The 24,396-nt window shown below is 41.0% G+C and overlaps 1 protein-coding gene across 1 annotated transcript in view; it reads left to right on the top strand.

The window, feature by feature from the left end:
* The window catches only part of ttc27 (tetratricopeptide repeat domain 27), a 72,171-nt gene that overhangs the window by 1,242 nt on the left and 46,533 nt on the right, over positions 1-24,396 (top strand). The window contains exons 2-5 of the mRNA XM_023963354.1: positions 8,068-8,248; positions 12,895-13,018; positions 16,666-16,803; positions 19,341-19,443. Coding sequence (XP_023819122.1) covers positions 8,068-8,248; positions 12,895-13,018; positions 16,666-16,803; positions 19,341-19,443 — 546 coding nt within the window. The remainder of the gene's footprint in view (positions 1-8,067; positions 8,249-12,894; positions 13,019-16,665; positions 16,804-19,340; positions 19,444-24,396) is intronic.

Below are 24,396 nucleotides of genomic sequence, written 5' to 3'. Positions count from 1 at the left end.
GTACAAGTTCTCCCACTTATAAAGATGAGAGAGGCCTGTAATTTTCATCATAGGTAAACCTCAACTATGAGAGACAAAATGAGAAAAGAAATCCAGAAAATTACATTGTCTGATTTTTAAAGAATTTATTTGTATATTATGGTATTTGATCATTAACAAACAAGCCGGATTTCTGGATCTCACAGACCTGTAACTTCTTCTGTAAGAGGATCCTCGGTCTTCCACCTGTTACCTGTATTTATGGCTCCTGTTTGAACTGGTTCTCTATATAAAAGACACCTGTCCACAACCTCAAACAGTCAGACTCCAAACTCCACTATGGCAGAGACCAAAGAGCTGTCTAAGGACACCAGAAACCAAATTGTTGACCTGCACCAGGCTGGGAAGACTGAATCTGCAATAGGCAACTGCATGAATTTTTCTGAATGTTTTTTACTCATTTTGTCTCTCATAGTTGAGGTTCACCTATAATGAAAACTACAGGCCTCTCATCTTTTTAAGTGGGAGAACTTGCACAATTGGTTGCCGTCTAAATACTTTTTTGCCCCCCTGACAGTCTTTGTTTTCCTCATCAAAGCTGGTATCAAGCTGAAAACTGTACGGCTGGAAAGCTCCAATATTGCTTAGCTTTTTTGTTGCACCGCTAATGTTAGGTTGGGATTGTGAGGGGCTGTAAGCTAGTGGGAGAGCACGGAAACTAGCGTTTCCCAGCCCCGGTCCTTGGGGAACACGGTCCTGCATTTTCTTCTTCAATCCAACCCTGCTCAAACACACCTACCTTTGATGACTGCCATCATCAGGCTTCTCCAGATCCTGGTGATGCGTTGAATCAGGTGTGCAGAAACAGGGCAATATGGAAAACTTGCAGGATAGTGTGCCCTGAGGTCCAGGGTTGGGAAACACTGTGTGAACGGATGGATGATGGTAAGCTAAAACGTCATAATCATAAAAAGACCTCTGGGAATGCCTATAAAATGGATCAAAAGATGATGGCCGTGCGTTTTCAGGCCTTTTGGAAAACCTTATTGGTTTCTCTGTCAATGCATTCTCCTTTATTGAATGTTTTACTCTAGCAAGTTCTTCGTAAGGAAAACCAACATGCTGCTGTGTTTGCTGTTGCACTGAAAATGTAGCCCTGAAAGTGATCTACTAGCAGGCATGCAGAGATTTAGTGAATGTTTCTTTTTTATTTTATATGAAAAATATTTTAATTTTCATTTCATACAAACTACTTTTGACTATAAATTGAAACATATTCCGTATTTTGAGGTGCATGTAATTCAAGCCACACCCAAAAGTACCAAATGTTGCAGTTTCTTGAACGGACTACTGGAGTATCAGCAAAATAAGTGCTTTAGTAAAAACAGTCATGTTCATGAATTTCTCTGGTTGCCTGAATGTAAGAGAAGCCCCTATGGTTATCCTCCCACTCTCCTGCTTCATAGAGGGTGTTAAAAGTTTTAGCTGAAATTGTTTATATAAATATATTATACTATTATTATATATTATATTATATTGGTTCTTACAGTTTGCTAATATTTTTCCCAGGTGTGTTTGAATTATGTTGTATGAATCTATTTTTCTGCAATCTTCTACCAAAAACCCCCACTTTTTTCAGTCTTTTTTTCATTCTAACTTTGTTTGGGAGTGCAGTCTTTGCAGGAGTCTGGTAACAGTTCTGAAGGTTTTGCACTTGTGGGCAACATTTGTCTTTGCGGAATGAAGGATTTAAGCGTGATGTTGGGAAAGGGGGCAGGACAGATGGCGAACATTAACCTCTGCAGTAAATGCATATGTGGACGTTGAAATGTTGGGCTATTTCCTCTTTCCATTAGTGGAAAATAGGCTTGGGAATGAAGAGTTCTGCAGGATCTTAATCCATCTCTCTGCAAAGCCAAAACTGTTCAAACTTCTTTTTCTCAGTTGGAAACTAATATTCTTTCTTTTTAAACTTTAAATTCCCCTGTTTTCTTTATCCGTTTCATTCTTATAATCAGGAGATTTGTGAAGCTCATTTTGTGTTTTCATGGTTTTAATTGAATCAGCTAGTTTCAGGTATGCTTGAATTTAAAAAAAAGTCACTATCCTGATTTAAAGGAAGATTAGAAAAAAAAGATTTCAAAATCAAATTTATAGTTTTAACCAAGCCCTTTTTTTCATTTTTTAGCTTACTAGAAATGGAACCCACAACCTTTAGCTGCCAACATATTTTCTTTAGAAGGTCTAGAATAGCTTTCTCCCAAAAACTGTGTTCTCCTTCTTAAAACGGTATCTTTGTCAAGGGAATAAAAACACGATTTTAATTGAGCTTCAGTAGGCTGGTCAGATCGATCAAAGTAGGAAATGAAACCTTAAGAGAATGTTGTTTTTGTTAATGTTTGGTGATAGCATAATCTGTTTGATCAGTTGTTCAATAAAACATAAAACAGAATTTTAAAAAAAGCAAAAATTAATGGAAATTCTGAAAATTGATAAAGTTGAACTTCAGAAGATCAATAAAATCAAAAATCCCAGGAAGCTGCTCTGATGCAAGTGAGTCAAGCATTTTTAGAAATGTTACTTTTTACATTTTTTTGACCAATCAGATGCGTGAATTAGTGTCTTATCACGTTGGAATCATTTGACAGATTCTCCTGAGCCTGCTTTCTCTTAGTAACAGCCTTTGTTAGTTTAATTCACAGAAGAATCAACACACCACACTCAGTGTAACTTTATTGACGGAGTGTATTTGAATAATTGTACTACAGTATACAACAATCACAGGGTCCTCCACTGTGAGCCTGCCTCAGCACGGTTGGCTGAATGATGCCAGAGCACAAGACAACCAACCAAACCCAAGGAACTGTACTTTGGAGATGAGTTTATTCTAGTTTGTTTTGGATTTTCTGATTTGAAAACAAACCCACAGAAATTCAGGTGGCATCTTCTGGAACTTCTGACACTTTTTAATTTTTTTGTGGGACTATTTTAATGTAATTTTTGTTCAGTCTTGCTCTATGGAAAAATTGACTTGTTTACAGTTGCACCAAATTCAACTTCTTCCCCTAACCCTACGTTTAGCCCACCAAACGGAGAGTTATGAAAAAATAGTGTCTTCGAATTTGGACGTTACGACCACTCGATGACGTCATCAATGTTCGCTGGTCATTTATGTTAGTGCGTTACTGCAAGCACTCAGAAAATTTGGTTAACTTATAGAACATTGGTTTTATAAGTTTAAAAGGTCATGCTAAATCAAAAAGTCATTAGTTACATTTAAATATAAACTTCTGTGCTTCAAAGCACACTTGTGTGAAGAAATGCGTGATGCAGATCATCCTCCCAACAAAGGAATACCCAGCCCTAAGTCACTACAGCCCCCCCTTTAAAAAAACAATTTGGGACACCACTACAGCTCCAAATAGCCCTACAATTGGAGCAATAATGAGAAGCCAGAATTTGTACATGTATTCAGCCTTTGTCTTAAAATGGCTTTTTCTACTTAGACCATTGACAGACCTCCCATCCCTAATATTTATTCATGCTAGTAATATTTATTTAGTATTGACATAAATATATCAGAACTTCTTGTGGTTGAGACTTCTCCAGCTATAATCTAAGATGGCGTAAACGGCACTAAAGCTTGGAACAAATGTTTCTTGAATGGTTATATTTTTTCAGCAAGACAATGTATGTCCTGGCTGAAAATCGTGTTTGTTCCACATTTTGACAGATTAGAGGTATGTCACAGGATTTCTGTCAATACTAATCCAAAACTCAATTTATTCTTTTTGAAAGAAGCAGATGGAAAATATTTATTCTGTGCTCCTGAGCATGGTGTCAGAGTGTGTAGATTTACTGGATGTTTTCCAGTTCTCCTGAGCGGTGTCCATCTGAGCTTCCCCCGAGCACTCATCTTTGGTCTAAATTGCTTCTTTGCCCTGAGTGCTTCGGCTAATTCTATTCACCGGTGCCTTATTAACCGAAGCTTCATGCCTCAACCTTTTATGAGTTATGGACTAATTTCTGAGCCTCTCCCTTGTTTTCCATAATTGCTGCCATTTCATTGGCAGGCCTGCGAAGTAGCTGAAGTTTCATTATAAATGTGGCCGTAGCGAAAGCATTCATTCCTCCCCCTCATAAAGCCGGCCTCTCTCCTCCTTCCTGCTGTCGTGGTAGCCCCTGGGTTTCATTAGATCTGCGGTGAGATGAAATTCCCCGTGCCTCTTTGACAACATGAACAGCTCCTCCAGCAGTTATTAAAGCCAAGGGGGCACTTAGGGTATCATGCAAGTGGGCTGGAAATCTGACTGCAAATGGACCCGTACTTGTCATTGGAATGGTGAAGGACATCTTAAAAACCAAGATGCAGGAGCCATCTGAGGCTGCCAGATCCATTTTTTTTACTGGTCCTCAGCAATGTTTTAATTGAATTGGAACAAATGAAGCTTACTCAAAGTCTGAGTTTTGACTCCAGGTGGCAGTATTGTGTTGAATGAGGCAACTTAACAAAATATTACGATTGATTTAAAGCTGGAGTTACCAGGAACTTTGGAACATCAGAAATATGGCGGCTGCAGAGTGATACATTTATCTTAAATTGTAAAAGTGAAATCAATCCACACAATGTTTGCCCAGAAATGTACAATTTTAAGATTAGAACATGTCATTGGGTTGCTGGAACTAACCAGGCTGCTGTTGGACAAAGGCAGGGTATACCCTGAATAGGTCACCAGTCGCTTGCAGGACTACACAACCACATACGGACTCACATGCACACCTAGAGGAAAATTAAAATACACAAATTAACCGTTGAAGCATGCTTTTGGACTGTGGCAGGACGACAGAATGCTTGGAAAAAACATGAACATGGAGAACATGCTAACGCAACATAGAAAGGTCCCAGCCGGGATTTGAACCAGGGTGTGTCACTTGGGGGCTTCCAAGAAGTCTGTGTATTTTCTTCAGTAAGTGGTAGTGCAGTCGACCTCTGATCGAAAGATTGGAAGTTTAATTCCCGCCGTGCGCCCATGTGTTGAAGTGTCCTTGGGCAGGACACTGAACCTCCACATTGCCTCTGGTGGTTATAGGTTGGCGCCAGTGTTTGGCATCAGAGCCGCCATTAGTGTTTGAATGGGTTTGTGACTGTAAAGCGCTTTCGGACTTTGAGGAAAGTAGTACAGCGCTATATAGGTATGCCATTTACCATGACTTTATGCATCAATTGAAGGTTGTTTGTTTCTAGCTAGTCCATCGACGTCTCTTCATTCAGCATATAGAACAGAGGCTTTCTTTCTACAAATAACTTTTTTGGCTTTACTTTGGATTTTTTGAAGACAACAGTCCCATAAAACTGCAGGTCTCTTCTTCAAACAAGTTGTGTACAATCTGTTGTTTCGCTAGTTTGAATACAGTTAAGTGTGTGAGTGTTTATTCCTTAGCCAGATAACCCTGACACAAACTCTTCACGCAACCAAAGGGAAGTTGTTCTTTGCTTTTGCCCAGCAAAGAGTCTGTAGTTGTTTGAAGTACTTGTAAGATGTTTTGAGAGTCGGGAGCCAGTGCTTAGGTGTTGGAGAACTAAAGAACTGACTCCAAAACTAGCAATGGAACCAGTTCTGTCAAGAGGGACTCAGATGTTGATGCTCGGCACTAGAGTTGCCACAATTCTCAGTTTAAAACAGATCTGGTTGTTACACCACTGAACTGAATTGTGGAGACAGCGAATCGTTGCATCCCTTCTCCATACCTACTTCATACCATTAGGTGTTGCGCTATATTTAAGAAGAATATATTTTTTTAGTATTTTTTACATCAGGCTTAGTAAAAGCCAACATCATTGTTACTTGCTAATTAGCTAATAAAAAAAAGGCTTATCGGAAGTTTTAGTTTTTTGTTGTTGTTTTGTAACACAAATCATATATAATGAACCAAAACAAAACTGTGACCCAAAAATTGAGGTTTGAACCAAATTGTGAAGCAAAATGTATTGTTGCATCTCTAGCAGGCTTCGGGATGTTTGTTTTTGGATAGTGGAGGGAAGGATAACGACACCCAAAGTTAAATTGCTTTTAGTTTCACACAGCTGTTAAGATCCATAATGTTCTGCAGAAAGGTGCCATCAGTGGTAGCTGCACTTGGGAACCAATTATGGATTTAACCCCTGATCCAACTCTTAGTACTGCTTAGCAAGCAAATAGGCATTCTATACTACTGTCTTTGCCATTTTCTGACTATGGAATTGAACCTTCAGTTCCTGTCTCTCGGGGTGGAAAACTTTATTAAACCATGTCAGCTGTGACTTCCACATTGTCCACATGTAGCCCCAGAAATGGACAGACCCAGTTCTGTACACACTGCTTCCTTTTTGAAGTTGACCATTGCCTACGTGACCTTCATCAATTGTTTGTAGTTTGTCCCTGTTGAATTCTGCACATACTCTCCCAGACTGTTGGGTGTCTTTGGTGAGCTTGTTCTGCACGATTCAGATGGATTGAAAGACAGAATCTATTTTCATGCGTCCTTTCTTGGGCTCTTGCAGACTTGATATCACCCGCATTTGAGAAAGATAAAGTAGAGATTTATTTAGTCTAAATAGTGTTAATGAAGCTGCGGGATGTGTGTTCTGCAGACAACTGATGACATCATCCTGGATCTTTGTTGGTATTCCAGGCATGCCTGTCTGTTCAAGGAGTTGCTTCTTCCTGGGATATAAAGCGACGTCCTTTGGTTAGAAAACATAAGCGCCTTAGTTTTAGCACGCTTTCCTCTGCGGCTCAGTACCCCATCGCTCCCTTTGCTTTGTCCGCTGGGGAAAACAAAGCAATCGGTGCAAATGAACCAACCAGTCTGGCATCTAGTAAGAAGCTGATCGAAAAAGGAGTTAAACAGAGCATTTGAGCCACGCCATTATTTCTGGTTGGGAAGCGGTGGCCCTGCAGCTGCCCTGCTATAAATCAATGTTTTTGTTTTTTTTGCCATCACTTCACACATGGGTCTCTTCATCTGGCTGCCTTCAGCTCAGTCAAGTTCACAGTAACATGGAGCAACATGATAATCTGCAGGGAACAGTCTCTGTCCTTACTGACTTAATCACAATAGGAGGCGGGATTAATGATGAGTACACAACAAAACAAACGAGGGCAGATTGATGGAGCTGTGAGGACGTTGGTGTTTATTCTGTTGGCTGATAACTAGCTTTGAAAACTTTGAAGGACATCGAAAGCTGTAAAGCTGAAGGCTTTCCAATGTCAGTCCAAAATGTTACCTCTAAATGTGAAGACAAGCGTGATGGTGCCCGCTCTGTGTGCTGCAGTTTTAACCTTCAGACTTTCTTCCAAATCCAATGACACAAGCGGAATTAGCTCAAGATGAGAATCAGTGATGATGGCTAAAAGGGAGAAGGGTTTACAGGCTGAGCTTCATCAAGTTTGGCATCAGAGGGGAGACTGCAGAACTCAGGAGGACGCCATTGTCCTTCACATATAAACCTCATCTAGGAATAAGTTTAATTCATTTTTTATTTTTATTTTCAAAAGCACAGAATTGGAAAAATAAAAAAGATTGACCGTATTTTCACACTATTGAGCGTAGTGGATTAAAAGGCGCATCGGCCATTTTCATGCATTTCATATATGAGGTGCACATTGTTTGCAACATGTATTTTGACAGCACCGTTTACTTGGCAAAACTCCTTCGACACAAGTGAGCACAACCAGAATTAACCTTAATACTTTGGGTTATAAAGTGCACTGTTGTTTAAGAAAATAAATAAGGGCTTTTAAGTCTAGCTTGTAGTGTGGAAAAAATGACAACTGAAAAGGACTTGGAGAACCTATGGCCTTTTGGTTGCTTTGTTTTTTTTGAACGTCTTTCTCGTTGTCAAGAGAAAATACATTTAAACTTTTTAATGTGTGTGGATAATTTGCATTGTAATTCATAAATACGGAACTACTGCAATTTATGTAACATTACTTTATAACCAAGGCTCTAATAAAAGACTTAATTTAACATATTCAAGACTTAGTAACTTTTCAAAGGAATTTTTTGGAGTTTCAGTGAACCTTTGCGTTTCCTGTGTTTCTGTAGATGCCGGTTCTCTGCTGCAGTCCTTGTTGGAAGGAGATTTTGAAGCGGTTCTGCTGAGCCCACAGGTGAAAGACTTGCTCACAGGAGACGGCTCCTACTATGACGAGGACATCCAGGCTTATCTAGAGAGACGAGTGCTGCTGTATCTGAGTGATGCCTCCAATGATGACCAGAATAGCAGGTAAAGTGAATCCAGTCGGGCAATGGCTTTCTGTTTGCGATCGTTTTTTAACATGAGTGATTACACTGTTTGTCAAAAAGCTTTAATCTTCACCTCCTAGCTGCTGTGTTTTTTAAGGATTGTCTATATGAATTATGGCTCAGGAAATGTTTTCGCACATACGTTTAAGGCTCATCTGTCGGACTCTTTTAGGCTACGTTCACAATGCAGGGCTTAATGCTCAATTCCGATTTTTTTTTTTTTGTTGTTGAAAAAATTCGATTTTTTTTCTTAAGGCCGTTCACCTTTCTACGACGGAGTTTTAGGGTCCACGGTGAGGGAAAAATATTCTGGCCAACATGACGAGATTAAAGTCGTCATGTCGACTTTAATCTCGTCATGACGAGAAAAAACTGTCAACAGCGGAGCTCTTTACAATTACAATCTTCTCATTTTAAGAAGGCAATGAAGCCAGGATCGTCTGTACCCACTGTTGTGGAATGGGGATGTGTATGTGCTGTGGCCGTGCATGTGTGCGCGTGCAGTGCAGGAGGGAGTGAGGGGGGGCAGCCGAAGTGTGTTGGGGGCGCGCATTCATGTTGTGTGTTAGGGAGGAAGGAGAACGGTAATAAAAGAAGGCTTCCCCAGAAGAACTGCTATTGACTCTTTATTAAACCGCTCTGGAGAATCTGAGGGTCCGAACGGGGAAGTGAACACTGAGGAGGATACGCCTTTGGCCCTGGAGAAGCCGGTCTCCCCCCGCGCTTCTGACCACGGTCAGAAAGGGGAAAAAAGTAATCGCGGGAAATGTTTAACACCACGCTTGGCCATTTCGCTGGAAAACTTTTCAAAAACCGCCCGGTTGCGATAAGAGCCCTCGAGTTTGGCCTGAATAGAGCTGTCACCCCAAATATGAATCCAATCGGTGACCTCACTTCCCTTCCACTGACTGGTCTCAGCAGCATCGTCCACCATGGTTGTTTATGTTCTCGTTCCCGCCTACTTCAATGCAGAATGACGTTTGTAGCGTATCAATGACGAACGGGTCGGATTCATGTGGCCTGACTGTTCAGACGGAGGTCGCATTTCAAAAGATCAGATACGATATAGGACCAAATACCCAAGTGGCCTGGGTCACATTTAAAAAGCTCGGATCTGTGTCGTTCAGACTGTCATGAAAAGATCAGATACAGGTTGCATAAGGGCAAAAAAATCGGAATTGGGTTGTTTTAGCCTGCAGTGTGAACGTAGCCTTAGAGTTCCTTTTTGTCACAAATTCTCATCATTTCATGGACAGAATTTCTCAGCTGGGCCAAACGTTGGAAAATTATGGCTTTGGAAATCTAAATTTTCTTTCAAACGAGAATAACCTTCTGGTCTCAGTTTGCATTGTCGGGAAATGTTACTAAGTTTCCCACGTTTATTTAGCTTGGTTTGTTTTTACTCTGCGCTCTCAAGAAGTGACCCAACTACTGGAAGTCCTGCAATTACAAGCACTTATCTCTTGGGGGTGGTATTGCCTTGTCAAGACCTGCAATAAGGGAGCATGAAGACAACCAGCTAGTTTGGCTAATTTTCTGATTAGCACCTATTAAAAAGAGCCAGAGTCTCCTCACTAAATGACGTTTACTTTGTTAGACACTTCTGAATTTTTTATAAACAGTTTGGAGCCAAACCATAGAGATGTTTCACTGCCAAAATTCAATTCAATTTCCAATTTTCACGTTTTCAATTTATAGTTTAACATGATTTGATAACAAAGGAGTTAACTTTTTTCTTTTTCCAATAACTGATGACTAAAGTTTTTCACATAATTTACTGATTCACGTTTTTACTAATTTAGAATTATACTAAAAAGGAAAATTAATGATGGAATCAGTTAATTTATTACGTGAAGTTTGATTAGAATAACCAAGGAGTTTCAGGTAATTGAAGGATAGAGCGATAGATCGGTTCGACATTTACAGGGATGCAGAGTCTGTACCAGCCTGTTGGGGTGAAGAGAGAATAGAGATGTAGAACCAAGCTCTGTTTATTGGTCAGTCAGTACTCTTTACCTCAACTGTGTTCATGAACTTTGAGCTAGGAATGAATGGGTAAGATCACTGTTACAGGCAGCAGAAACTTGGTTTATTTGGAGTAGGTTTGGGTTTCTCTTACAGATGGGATGCAACAGGAATTTGAAGTAGAGCCTCTGCTTCATAACATTAGACGCGGTTACAAGGGCAAAATATTTTGATCGGATCAATGGTCGGGTTAAAATTCACCCGTGCACATGGGATCAGAAAACCTTTTTCCGATTAGAACGAACGTTCCCATGGCTCACACTTTCAGTCAGAATGAATAATTTGGGCATGCGCAGTACTGTAAAAAGTCCCCGGATGAGGAAATGGGTCCCGTTGTAAACAAACCGCTGCCGCAGTGTGCTGGCGGTTCCTCCTGAGTTCTGCAGCTGCTAACCAGGAGCGGCGGGACGGCTAGCAGTCTTAATTCTCCCACAAATAACAAAACAACAAAACGCACATGTAACAAAGCATCCTCCCTCTGCTCAGACACAAAGTTATTAATCCAGCTGCTCTGCTCACTCGGGTGCCAGTGGACCGAGTGAGCGTCAGGGGGCACGAAGCGCTCCTTCCCCGCATCTCCCTCGTGAGGGGTGTAAGAGAGGCGAGAGCGGAGCGGCGCTTTTCACGGGGGGTCCGCAGAGCAGCTGGTCGGTCCCGTATGAGCTCCAAAGCTTTCTCTCAGCGAAACACCGTCTATGCATGACGTAAACCAGAGCAGTAGTGACACACGATCGGATGAACTGTTTACACGCTCAACGATCGGATAAACGATCGGTATAACCCACCTATCTCGATCGGAAAGAAATTCTGATCCGAATGAGTCTGACCGGGGCAGAGTATTCCGAATGGCGCGTTTACATGACGCATTTTCTTTCCGATCAGGCGTTCATTCCGATTACTTTTGCCCATGTAAACGTGGCAGAGATTGGAGTCAGTTAAAGTTGTTTGAACAGCTGGGAAGAACAGCATTGGGTTCCTCGTGAGAATTCATTGGCATGTCACCATGGGAATCACGGTGGAATCTGATGTTTACAGATGATATTGTGGTTTGTAGTGGGAGCAGGGAACAGGTGGAGGAGTAACTAGAGAGGTGGAGGTTTGCCCTGGACAGTAGGGGAATGAAGATTAGCCGCAGTAAGACAGAGTACATGTGTGTGATTGAGAGGGACCCAAGTGGAAGAGTGAGGTTACGGGGAGAAGAGATAAAGAAGATGGAGGATATAAAGTATCTAGGGTCAAGAGTCCAGAGGAATGGAGAGTCTGGAAAAGAAGTGAAGACGCGAGTGCAGGCAAGTTGGAATGGGTGGAGAAAAGTGCCAGTTGTGATGTGTGATAGAAGAGTTTCAGTTCAAATGAAAGGAAAGATGGGAAAAAACTGTGGTGAGAGCAGCCATGTTGTTGGGCCTAGAGACAGTGGCACTGAGGAAAAGACAGGAAGCAGAACTGGAGGTAGCAGAGATGAAGATGCTGAGGTTCTCTTTGGGAAGGACCGGGATGGATCAGTAATGAGGACATCAGAGGGACAGAACATGATAGAGGTTTTGGAGATAAAGTCCAGGAGGCCAGACTGTGATGGATCAGACCTGTTCAGAGGAGAAACAATAAATATAATGTAGAAGGATGCTGAGTCTAGAGCTGCCAGGCAAGAGGTCTAGAGGAAGACCAAAGAGGTTTCTGGATGCAGTGAACGAAGACATGAATGTTGGAGTAGAGGATGCAGAAGACGTGGTAGATGGAGGAAGCTGATTCGCTGTGGTAGTTCTTTCCTTTCTTGAAAGTCTCTGAAATCCCAGGATCTGAATGTTAACTCTGTGATAAATGAGCTTCAGTGTCTTGCTCTGCCTTCCACACAGAGTAACCTTGCTCTTTACACAGCCCACTACTTTAACGCAAGGCCATCAAGTAAGCTGTAGGCGGCTAAACATCTTCACAAATGATCTGCAGATGTTTTCCATCAAAGGACTTGAATAGAAGTGCCACATTATAGTTGGATGTCCTTGACTTCATTGTTTTCCCATCAACCTTGGATGTTGGCACGTCAGGTACAGGCTCAGAGTGAAGAACGTGGTTCTGTTGTCTTATAAAAACAATGAAACATTCAAAACTTTGAAATCTCTTTACATGAAACTTGTTTATTTATTATACATAAAGGTAACAATTAAACTGGACACACCAACCCTCGGGGTGTCGGCCACTGAAAGCGGTTCTCTGTTCCTCCCCACATTGTTTTTTTTTTTTGTCATGAATTATTAAATTTTAATAAGGACAGCTTAGTGTCACTCTCATATTCAGCAATGTGTTGGTTTTGGCAAAAAGCTGAATGCATCAGTTGCTGCCCCAGCTCTGCCTCGTCATGGCTGGGTCCAATTCTTTCTTCCATCGCTTCCACAACCTTGTTGAAACTCAGCAAAGCAAGCAGATGTCTGCTTTTTCCCCCCAAGCTTTTAATTTGTCATTGGTGATTAGCTACAAGCAAAGGCTGTAGTCAACATATTCATGAAAGAGTGTGTCTGTGAAAACCTAAGAGGTTTTGTGACAACCCTGTTGGTCTGTTTCTGTGGATAAAACTGTGAGGTTCTCCTTTCTATTTCTATTGTGCAGGGAGCTCACAGTCATGGCCCTGGCTGTGTCCTGCCTCCACATGTTTGCTCAGAGTAACTGGACTGGTCCTCCGCTCTCTCTAAACCTCTGCAACCTGCTTCCTGCAGCCCGACTTTCCTCCCAGGTACGTTCCTTCTCGCTTTCCTTCAGTCACGCATCGTGGGTGTCGGCAGTTTTGTCTTGAAATAGTTGCATTTCTTAAAGAATCATTCAGACTAAAAAAGTGTTTTAGCTTGTGGCAATTTTCTGATAATGAAGGAGATGTGTATCTATATATATATATATCTATATATATCTATATATATCTATCTATCTATCTATCTATATATATCTATATATATCTATATATATCTATCTATCTATATATATATCTATATATATCTATATATATAGATAGATATAGATGCATCATTGTATGAATGTATAAATGATGATTGTAATGTTTTTTGTGTATTATTTGTATTTGATTGCTTGAAAGAAACCATTTCAAATAAAAAAATTAAAATCAAATATATAAAGAAAATTACTCTAAAAATTGCATTTCTGAGTATTTCTTTACTCTAAATCCTTGTGAATCAGGAAGAGGCAAAAAAATGCAGTTTAAAGAAGATTGTATTTGTCACATAGAAAATAAGCTGGGCAGGTCAAAAGATCCTTGCTCCACTCCATTCTGATACTTGTAGACCACTAGATCCATGAATGTCTTCCTCATCCAAGTGAAACAGATTTCTTTTTGCTTAAAATCTTAAATTACCAATTCCCGATACCAAGTACTGGTCATTTCTTATTGGTGATTTTTTTTCTTAAGCATATTACTATTATTTGTTATCCTAAAAATCTGTTCAATCCTTTTTTTTTTTTTCGTAAGGCCCAACCCCATATATTTTTGGTTCCAAATCGAAAGTTTTGAGCAATGTGTGGAATGATAAAATAATTGTGTGTACCAGTCCCTGCTGTTTGATAAAATAACACACAAAGATCTTTGATAAGTCCAGGAAAAATGCTTTGAATTGCATCATAATTTAGGCTACATTACAGCAGCAAGCAGCACTGGCTGTGGCTCAGAACTAATCTGATGCTAGCACATGCAGACTGTTGAATTACCTTACACAGCAAATAAATTGAAATGCTAGAAAGAAAGTGAGTATTCGTACCTAATTTTCCAAATGCGTGCGGCCAGTACTGAACTTTTTTCTTAGCTGCATGGACCCCAGAGAAAGGGTTAAGTTTAGGATCACAGGTTAGGGTTAAGCTGCGTTCTCACCAAACGCAGTTTGGATCGGAAGCCAGCCTGCTTGGTTCTCCTGAACTTTATGATATTTTTCTTATTTTTATTGAGGCAATAATAAAAAAATGTCCCCTGATTTTATTCTTATATTTATTTTTACCCTCTCTGGTTAATGCGGGGCAGAAAGCCTTCAAAGTTGGTCAGAGAGAAAACACAAATGTGGAGAACACATTTGGGACTTAAACTTTAATTTTAAATACATGCGGCCAACAACAAAATCCAGCCTGGGACGCACTTAAAATGCATGCAGGGAATACAGCAATGTGCATGCACTACTGGGCCGTTGTGACATCACAGCAGCTCATGAATTCAAAACGCGTCTTTTCGACAGTTTAGATAAACTCAGAATTGAAAAAATTAAATGATTTTTTTATTACATTTGTTCCCTTTCATAAGAAAAATGCCACATAAACATGTCAAAAAACACGATTTTCATTGGAGGGGGATTTTAAGTTCTTCTCAAGTCTTGGTAGTTTGTTGGTAATGTTTGCTTTAACACTGAGAGTGTGGGTTTAAATCCACCTTCAGGAAATACTGACAAAGGAGGCAACTCGCCACTGCTTGGGGAAATGGGTCGATGCAGGAAACAGATTTCCCACACTCCAGAGTTGGACAGCTTTGTGACACCTTAGCTTCCAGTTAATAAAGTGGTTTAACGGCCTAAAAAAACACAGATGTACGTGTTCGCTGATGTTTTTCCCACTTGCATCAGTTTAAATCGATAAATGAAAAATCACACCTTAATTTCATTTGGTTGAAAGGATAAGTAAATAAAGTTTATTTTTATTAAAACGTATTTTTTTTTATAAATGAGCCTCATTATGGACATTTGTTTTTTAAACTCAATTTGAACCGTTAGTTTGTGTTGACTAAGGGTATTTTCTTTCTCTGTTGGGCGGCCATCATTTCCCCAAACGTCTAAATTGTTTTGTGGTGGTGGGTGTCTAGAGAGGTGCAGACACCCTCCGTACAAGATGAGAGCACAGTAATGCTGCTTCTCTGGGGTCCTAATTACACCAAGCTCAAGATATCGCTTCCTCATTGAACTGCAGAGTCGTGCGCTACGCTCAGCCATTACGCCCGAGGAGAGGCCGTTTCTTTTATCGAAGTAATTCCTCCAGCGTTCATGATTTATTTGTGTTGTCGCACTGAGGAGCCGGTGTTGTGCGACGGCTCGTCCATATATGCATGACAGCACAGGTGAAAGGGAGGACAACCACGGCAAATCCTTATGTCATGAAGATATGCTTCAACTACCAACAGCAGGGAGTGATTAAACGCACCTTTAGTACACAACAATAACAGCTACAGTATGTGCAAATGGATTTAAAAAAAGGGACGGTGAAGTGTAATATTGCAAGTGTGATAAAGTAGTTATTGAATTGGCTTTTGATCATCAGTTAGAAGTCTATAGAGGAGTGTGAAATGATGTTTAGCCCTGCAGATACATGCAGCAATCCAGCTGTACTGTAATGGGCTTCAGGAAAGCTCTTGGGTCCATGCGCCAGAGAACACGCTAGCTTAAACTGTTGTCACGACTCGTTATGCTCTGGAGGAGGAGCTGAAAGGGCCCGTAAACGAAACCTGCTTTGTTAACACACGCCATGTGTGGCTTTATTCATTAGTGTACACATTTTTATATAAATAGTTTCTTTACTCGCCCCCAAAAATGTTGCTATCTGATAATCCAGCATTTGCAAAATGACTAGAAATGCTATCATCAGAAAATCTGTCTCCAGGTTTTGATAAATTATTTGATTTAACTCTGAGAATGTACAAACTCGATGCAGTTTTCAAACTTCCAGTTACTTAAGTGTTTCCTCTGTTCAGGCATTAGCATTAGCCTTGCTAATGTGCAGACTGCAAGATAGAGATCTTTTGCAGACATTCTTCTGATGCATGCTATTATTGGACAAAGGACATCAAATTATCCTGTTTGCGTGGTCGTGTGAAAAATCCGATCAAGATTGGATATCTTGGGCTTTATGGTGGTGTAGTGGTTAGCGCTCTCGCCTCACACTGGGAAGTCTGGGTGCTTTCTGTGTGGAGATTGCATGTTCTCCTCCTTCATGTGGGCTCTATCGTTGCCTCCCACAGTCCAAAAACATGCTTCATCGGTTAATTGAGATTTTTAAATTGTCCATAAGTGTGAATGTGATTGTGACCCTGCTGCATACTAGCAACCCATCACCCAACAGTAGCTGGGATAGGCTCCAGCAACCCAGAGATACTGAAAGGGATTTAGTTGGTTTGAAAGATGGATGGATTGGATTGGATATCTAGTGTGTTTTGTAGATGGTCTCTGTGGTACACGGCTTCCCACCTTTACACCCATCCACATGCTCATCTATGCATTCAGACTTGTTAGAATACAGACTATATAAGCTACTCAGTATGTATTTGAAGTTATTTTTCTTTACTAGCCTTACTGGATTTGTCAGAACTGATGTCCAAATGTTGATTTTTTTTTTTTTCTTCAATAGAAGCCGTTGGTGGAGGAGATTCACTCTCATCTTCTTCTGGATGGAGAGTCGGTGTACAGCCTGGTGGCCAATCCTCTCCTCCTCCTACTGGCCAGGGTTATTCTGTGCAAGTGCTCCATTAAGATGCAAAGTCTGCAGGTACGTCTTTTTTTTCTGTCTGTCTCGTGCATAGTAAGGCAATTCAAGGCAGTTTCTTCAGTAAAGTTATTTTAAATTGCAGTCAAGTCCTCAGCGCAATCATCTTCAAACCAAACCCTACTGAATGCCAGGGGCGAGCATCGAATCAATGACGGCAGACTGTTTGACCAGTGAGAAGGCAGAGAAAACACGTCATGAATGATGAAAAGCTTCTGCCTGATCAGCTGCTGCTTCAGATTCAACAAGATGTTTGGAAAATATTTGTAATCCCCAAAAAGTAAAGAGAAGCTAACTAAATGCAGCCATTCAGTTTGGACCATTGACTGTATGGGAGAACTGGACTGAGTGGCTCCAAGAGGCCAAAACTCGGTTAACCGCGACACCCCTGCTGGTTCATCACCGCTGTGATCAAAAATCCCACACTGTCACAGCTCTAGTCCAGTTCTCATTTATAGTCAGAGGTTGGAGCCAAATACTACAAAACAGTGAAGCTACATTTTTACACTTGTGAAAAACCTTTTTTTTATTCTGTTTCTGCTGCATCTTGAGAAATGGTTACCACCAATCCTTCCATCCATCTTTCCAGAAATTACCAGGTCCTGTTGAAGCGACGTTTATCAAATAGATGCTGTTTTAATCAAAAAGCTTTGTTAATCAGTCACAGTGGTTCCACAACTCCCCCATAACCCCTTTTAGAAGCCCAAAATGCGCATTTGCGTCGTCTTTTCAATGAAAGTGGTCACCTGAATGCAAGTTGCAGAGGGCGGTGCAAACATAGCTTTAGTCTTTGATGTGTTGCAACACTAAGTACAGCTTATCAAGCTGTCATTATGGCACATGGTGCCTCTTGCCTGTTTGGGGATGCATGTTTAGTCCTGTAACTTCTTTGACTTCTTTCTTTTTAGTGAACAGAAAAAGGAGAAAAGGGATAAACAGCTAAAACTCAACTGTAATGCGTTTTTCTGGTTCAGAATTAAGCATCTTTGATTTGGAGCTTAGATGAAATTAGCTGTCAGTAGTGTTTCTCAGCAGGAAGCAGGTTAAAGACTTGTCGGGATGTTTTGCACGCAGGAAGCTCTAGCAGAGGAGGTCCAGTGTTGTGTTCTGACAAAGGGGACACGCCTGATTAAGCCGTGTGTGCGTGGAAGCAGGCAGATACTGATTCAGGCAGACACACACTTAAGTCTTCATGCAGCCACGGAACAGAGGTCGCAGACCTCTAGCATTGAAAATGCAGGAGCAGACATCTTAGCTGAAACACAAATGAGATTTTCCGATGGTTCACCTCCCCCTCTGAGTGCAGGGCGTGACGGAGGCTGGTCAGGGAGACGGCTGTGTGGATTTGCTCGTAATGGTTCAGAGACGTCCACGTTTTTCTCTGTCACTGTTTGTTGTTGTCAGGTGCAAAAAGGAAAGAGTGGACTGTTTTTTGTGCATTGTCAGCTCTCAGCTCCAGTCTGAAGTTGCTGGTCCTTTAGTGAGCTCAGCCTGCAGGTGACTTTCTTTGCACAATGCTTTTTGTGTTCTGAAATAAGTGCACAGCTGGCTTATCTGGATTTTAAAGCAAATTTTAAAACCATGGAAGTGAAAAAAACATTTTAATGAAGATCTTTTAAAAGATTTACTTGTTTCACTGTTTAAATGAAATGGGGGTTTTCTGCTTGCCTGTAAAGTTGACCTTTCTTTTTTTTTTCAAAATGACGTGGCAAGAACAAAACAGATTTACTGCTTTTTCTTGAAGACTATTTGCTAACAGAACGCTCAATTTAGGGATGAGTTTGATTGGTTAGACTGATGTGACTTTGTTTGAACCTCTAAACTGGATCGGCAGGGAGAGTTTGATGAGCGATTGGCGAAAGTTGCAGTGATTGGATGAAGTTGCCATGTTAAGAAAAGCCCTGAAGAGAATGAAGTTTGAATTGGTCTCAAAGTGAAAGCAAGATATTGGCACGGACAGAGATATTTAGGTTTATGACAAAAATGAATTTGCTCAGTTTTCTTTCTCCCATGAGAAATATTTGGAAGCCAACCTTTCCAGAATTTGAGATGCTGCGAAAGAGAACTGCTGCGCCAACAGCTCTGTCTGTGAAGACAGAGCTGTTCACAAGCAAAGTACCGGTACAGGAAAAGACTCCTAAAGCTGCACACACTGTCCTAATAGGTCATCATCTCCTTTATTCTGCAGGGAATTCCCTTTTTTATGGTTAAACTTTAAGCCTCTTTGGTGTTCTTCACCCTTGAAGGTCCTCTGTAGCTTGTTTGAATTTGAATGTGGATTGTTCATCACAGGGTTGTTTGAATGGCTCAGTTCTGCTGTTTCCAGACGTAAAAACTGCCCTGAAGTCACAGTTAGAGGCCCACATGATCCCACACGATCCGACCAAAATCGTAGAAACCACACACACATATGAGCGCAGTTTAATCGGGACAAGATGATTAGCATCACAGCAATAACCTACTGCTAGAAAAACTGTTTTGAAACATTTTCTCCATTTTGAAAAGTGAGGTTAAAGGTTTTTTTCTTCTTTCCTCTGTAGTTGCTGCCCTGGTGGACACTCCGCTACATCAACCTTCACCAACAAATCCTGGAGGCGCCTTCTCCACAGCTTCTGGACCTGGCCCACAGCTGCATGGAGAAAGGTTTGCGCACAACCTTCATGGAATTGACCTGCCGCAGTAAAAACTAGATCACTGACCGGAAGTCCTCGACCAGAACCGAAAATCCCCCCATACTGCTCAAAAAAAGGCGACCTGAAACAGTTCTCCACACTTTTGAGTTAAGTTGTATATCTTCTGCTTCTGGCCAATGATGTCAGGCGCCATCTTATCTGCAGACATCTGTATGGCGTTTCATCGCTGCCATAAATTGAACGACCACAAAGATAACTGAGTGGGCGTATTCAGGAACTGAGTGAGCGAACCTTAAAACTGCGCAGGCACAATTCTACCCGAACGACCGCGTAGTTTACATCTGCACGCCTGCAATCCAAACTGAGCCGTGATCCTGGGCGCTCACTTCCCCTTTGCGCGCTCGCCTGGGTTTGGGCGCAGTGTTAAGGGGGCGTTTTTGTCATTTGGGGGCGGAATCCTTTCTGGTTGATCTAATTGGCTGAAATTTGCATGTCAAGTCCGGTGAGGCAGCGGGGCGGGACTGTTTAGAGGCTTTAATAGAAAAGAAACGGCGGCGGTAACATGGGGGTGGTGAACAAATCATGCAAAATCAACTTTTTGAGCTGTTAAGTGTATTATAATGTTCATTCCTCAATATCCCAAAGCAGTATTGTGATCCATTTCCGCATTTCTGAGTATTCCTCTAAAAACCTTCGCTCTGAGCACCAGCCCCTCCCAATCCAAGAAAACGAGTGGGTCCTCACATTTGATGTAGATGAGTGAGGAACAGCTCCGTGGAGCTAACGTGATCGGCAAAACGCTTTCATATTCAATGCACAACATGCACATCCATCTTTGCCAAAGTTTGGATGTTGTTTGATTTTTGTGGGCGAGACACAGAGATGGTGCTGAGGCCGACTCTAGGGTGATGTCATAAAATGGGCGGCACTCACACGGAGTGAAAGGCAGTGCCTCAAAGATCGAGCGGTGTTGATCCTGAGTTGAAAAATGGCTGCAAAAATACTATTTAAAAAAAGGGATTTGTTCTGTAGTATGCCAAAGGTAATATCATATATATGGATATAGTTTACTCTGAAAGGTTTAAGAATAACATGATATTTAAAAAGAAACATTAAAAACTCAATCTGAAGTGCAAGGAGAGTATTCTCTATTAGTTTGATTCTTAAACTGAACTTTGGAGTCCGTGGTCCTGATCCTTCTGTGAGGAACTCTGGTCATGAGACGCCACAGAGAGAGATGCTGAAGTCATGTGACAACCACCTTGTGGGTGAGCAGGAAGTCCTGTCACGTAGCAGCTCCGTCACCACCTCCTTTGTGTTGTTTTATGCAGAAAGAGTCTCCGAAAGCCCTTAGCTTTCTGTTGTTTTGGGCAGAGAGGGTTTGTTTGGCCGCCGTCTGTTTTTTGACGGTTAACAGACGGTGAAGAGTGAGCAGACCCTGCTGGGTACAAAACAGGCTGATCATATTCCGGAGGAGCAGTCGGCCACACAGCCTGTTATCAATGACTTGAGAGAGGAGGTGGGGAAAGCATGCAAATGGGTTTTCTGAGCTGCTGCTGCTGCTGCTGCTGCGTTGATATTCAGCTACAGAATGGGTTCCCTCAGCTCTTTTAATCACAGTGTTCATTAGCAGTTGGGCAGCTTTAATTAACCGTTGTTATTCAGAGCTTGTTGTTGCTTATTTTTAGCCGTCACAGTTGTTGAATTTCATTTTTTTGCTGCAGTCAAGGTCTACTTTATTGAGATGTACAAACTCATGAGGCCTTTTTTATTTATTTATTTATTTATCCTCTAAATTTTGTTAAGGTTTAAAGGTGGCAGAAGGCATCAGTCCAATAGTTTGTGGTATTGTGACATCCTGGTACAGAAAACACACAGATCCACACATGCCAGCAAGCTGCAAACATTCATGATCCATGACAATTGGTTTTCCTCAAAATGAGCAATACTATCTGAAGACCAGAATATATTTCAAAGGTAATCCTCCATAGCTCAAATGAAAAAAAAAAAGTACAAAAACATCTAAATTAATATTTTTGCGACACTATTTTAGTTGTTTAATTCAGCATTTTTGAATATATATAATTAAAGTAAAGTCTTTTTTTTTTTTAATAAAATCCCACACATGACACACATTTCTGTCAAATGTTTTTTGTTTCAGGAAAAAAACCTGTTTCTGATTTTAGACTATGGCTGAATCCAATGACTATTTTGGATTTTCTCAAAAAAGCAATCCAAGTTTGAGTTTTAATGAATTTATTTGTTTAGCGGTGCAGAAAATAAGAATTTATCTTCATTAAAACAAGCAAGAATTTTCATTCATTCATTAATCTTCTTCCGGTTTTTCCCTTTTGGGGTCATGGGGCTGCTGGAGCCTATCCCTGCCACTTGTGGGCAAAGGCAGGTGGCCAGTCTGTCGCAGGGTAGTGTCCACAATCGCACACCCACGCACTCTCACATTCACACCGAGGGACAATTTAGATTAACCAATTAACCTATGAAGCATGTTTTTGGATGGTGGGAGGAAGCCAGAGACCCTGGAGAGAAGTCACGCATGCACAGGGAGAACATGCAAACTCCACACAGAAAGGTCCCCCACTGGTGTTCTTGTTCCTGTCCCCCCAGCCGGGACTTGAAGCAGGGGCCGTCTTGCTTTGATTCAAGAGTTGGCAAGAATTTTGTCCCTTACAAACATGTTACTTCTTCTTTAGGCATATAACAAGTAATTTCCAGAATCGATTTAATTTACCAGAACCTGGATCGGGTTTATTGATGATTCTTTCTATTCAATTTTTAATTTACACGATTTACACATTTAGAAATATTAGGTCACTGGAAAAATGAAGACATGAAAAGATTGATCTCTACTTTAAAGGATTATAGATTTATTAAGTTTGGGTGGATTCAGATCGATCAATTGATTTTTATAAACCCAGCCCTCGTGTCTTTAGACTGGAAAAGTCTTTTGATCTGGATGAAGTCTTGAACCATGCACTCTGTCTGTATTTAGACTGGCAGGAGTCTTGCTCCAGGCGTTTTCTTTCACAGTTCTATTCAGTTTTATGAAAGACTTGGTGTAATATAATTCTAGTTGGGCACAAACTGCAGTTATAATTTCCTCCTTTATGATCAATTTCACACGGTTTGCACTTCCATGTTTAGACAAAGACGTTACCCATACATCACTGCCAAATCAGAGTCCGTGATAGTCAAAGTAATGGTTTAACATTCAGCGCGTTTTCAATTACCACATGTTTTACATGTGAAGCCCAAAAACAGATTTAAAAAGTTCAAGTTAAAACACTTGTGTAGCGACCCATGAATGGCGGAGTATAGAAACGTCGAAGCACTTCATTGGACTTCATTGGAAGAGGTCATGCCTTTCAGATGCCGGTTCAGGCAGCATCAGAAGATCACTGGACACTTTAGAAACTCCTGTCCAACTGTTGTATAGTGTGTCTTTTGCAGTCACAGTTGAGTAAAAAAGGATTTAAAGTTGCCCCTCAGATGAATCCAAGTTCCTCTATTGTCTCTTCCAGCTCTAAGTTTTTCCATTAGAACAGTGTTTTTCAACCTTTTTTGAGCCACGGCACACTTTAACGTTGACAAAAATCCCGCGGCACACCAGCATCCAAAAAAATAGATAAATTAAAAAAAAGAAAAAGCCCAGTCTGTATTGATCTACAGCCGCTCTGCAATCTCACATGCATTTTTGTGATAATTGTTGCAGAAAACGCTGGAAGCTGCAGCTGTTTTTTCTAAAAGATGTATTAAAAATTAAGTCAAAAGAATCAAAAACTGTTTGATGTCTGTTCGTTGTTTTAAGACGTTAAGAGGAGAGACTCATTGTGCGCTAAGACAGTCACTTTACTGCATCATGGGAGATGTAGTGCCTGTAATCCGCCGACCGCAGAAAGACCAGCGTCTTTGTTTGAGCTTCATGGTTTTGTTCACTTGTTCCAGTCTGATACCAGAATCTGTGGAAAGCTACACCGCTAAAGACGAGCTTTAGCTGGTATTTTTGTTAGAACAGAGAGACTTTTTTGCGCTAAATCGAAACAAGGAAGTGAATACCTTAACCACTTCTGATTTGTTCAGACTGATGACATGTGATTAAGCCTTCAAGAATGATTGGTGGAGACAGTTAAAGGGGCGGGACTTTTCCTTACACAGTTATAGCTGCAGCTAAATCGCGGTATCCCGTTATTCTTATCAAAATGTCTTTAATAGAATCATATAAACACAAAGAAAAAATAATTTTATGATATTTCATATTCTTAACTTCTCAGTGTTTTATTAGGGCCTGTTTGGATGAACAAAGAGCTGATTTCCTGGAGATGGTAATAATTGTTTTTAGATCAGTTAATGAGGGCAATTTCTCATGGCACAATTGACCATCTCCCACGGCACACTAGTGTGCCCCGCGGCACACTGGTTGAAAAACACTGCATTAGAAGACTTTTACCTTGACTGCCCCCTTATTCTCAAGTATAAATGTTTTAGAAGAAAAAAAATCCAGTTTTTGAGCCTCCATGCTTGATTCAGGTGAATTTTCTAATTTATAAATGTAATTAAACAAAACAAGTTATGTTCCATCGCTTTCCCTCAAGATTAAGGAGCAGATTTTTGTCTGCAAGTTCACATTCAGTATCTTTGCGTCTTGGAATCAGAACTCTGCAGTTCTCCTGCTGCACCCGAAGGCTTTTCTGAACTCGTACGTTTTCCCTTTAATGAATATAAAAAAGTCCCGTCTAGTTGCTGGCTCTGGGTGCCATCATCGGTGGGTTGACTTCATGAATGTTGAACAGGGATGACAGCGTATGATTTCCCATCATGAATTTTACAGGTTCTCTCAGTTTTGTTTCCCCCGCCGCTCTCTGCTGAGCACGAGCTCTCCGTCTCTGTGACAGAGCTGAATTAATAATCAGATCATAGGGACAGAGGGAGGAGGAAACGGGCAGCG

The sequence above is a fragment of the Oryzias latipes genome, chromosome 15, assembly GCF_002234675.1.
Source record: "Oryzias latipes chromosome 15, ASM223467v1".
Taxonomy (NCBI): domain Eukaryota; kingdom Metazoa; phylum Chordata; class Actinopteri; order Beloniformes; family Adrianichthyidae; genus Oryzias; species Oryzias latipes.
This window is presented reverse-complemented; position numbering and strand designations above follow the sequence as displayed.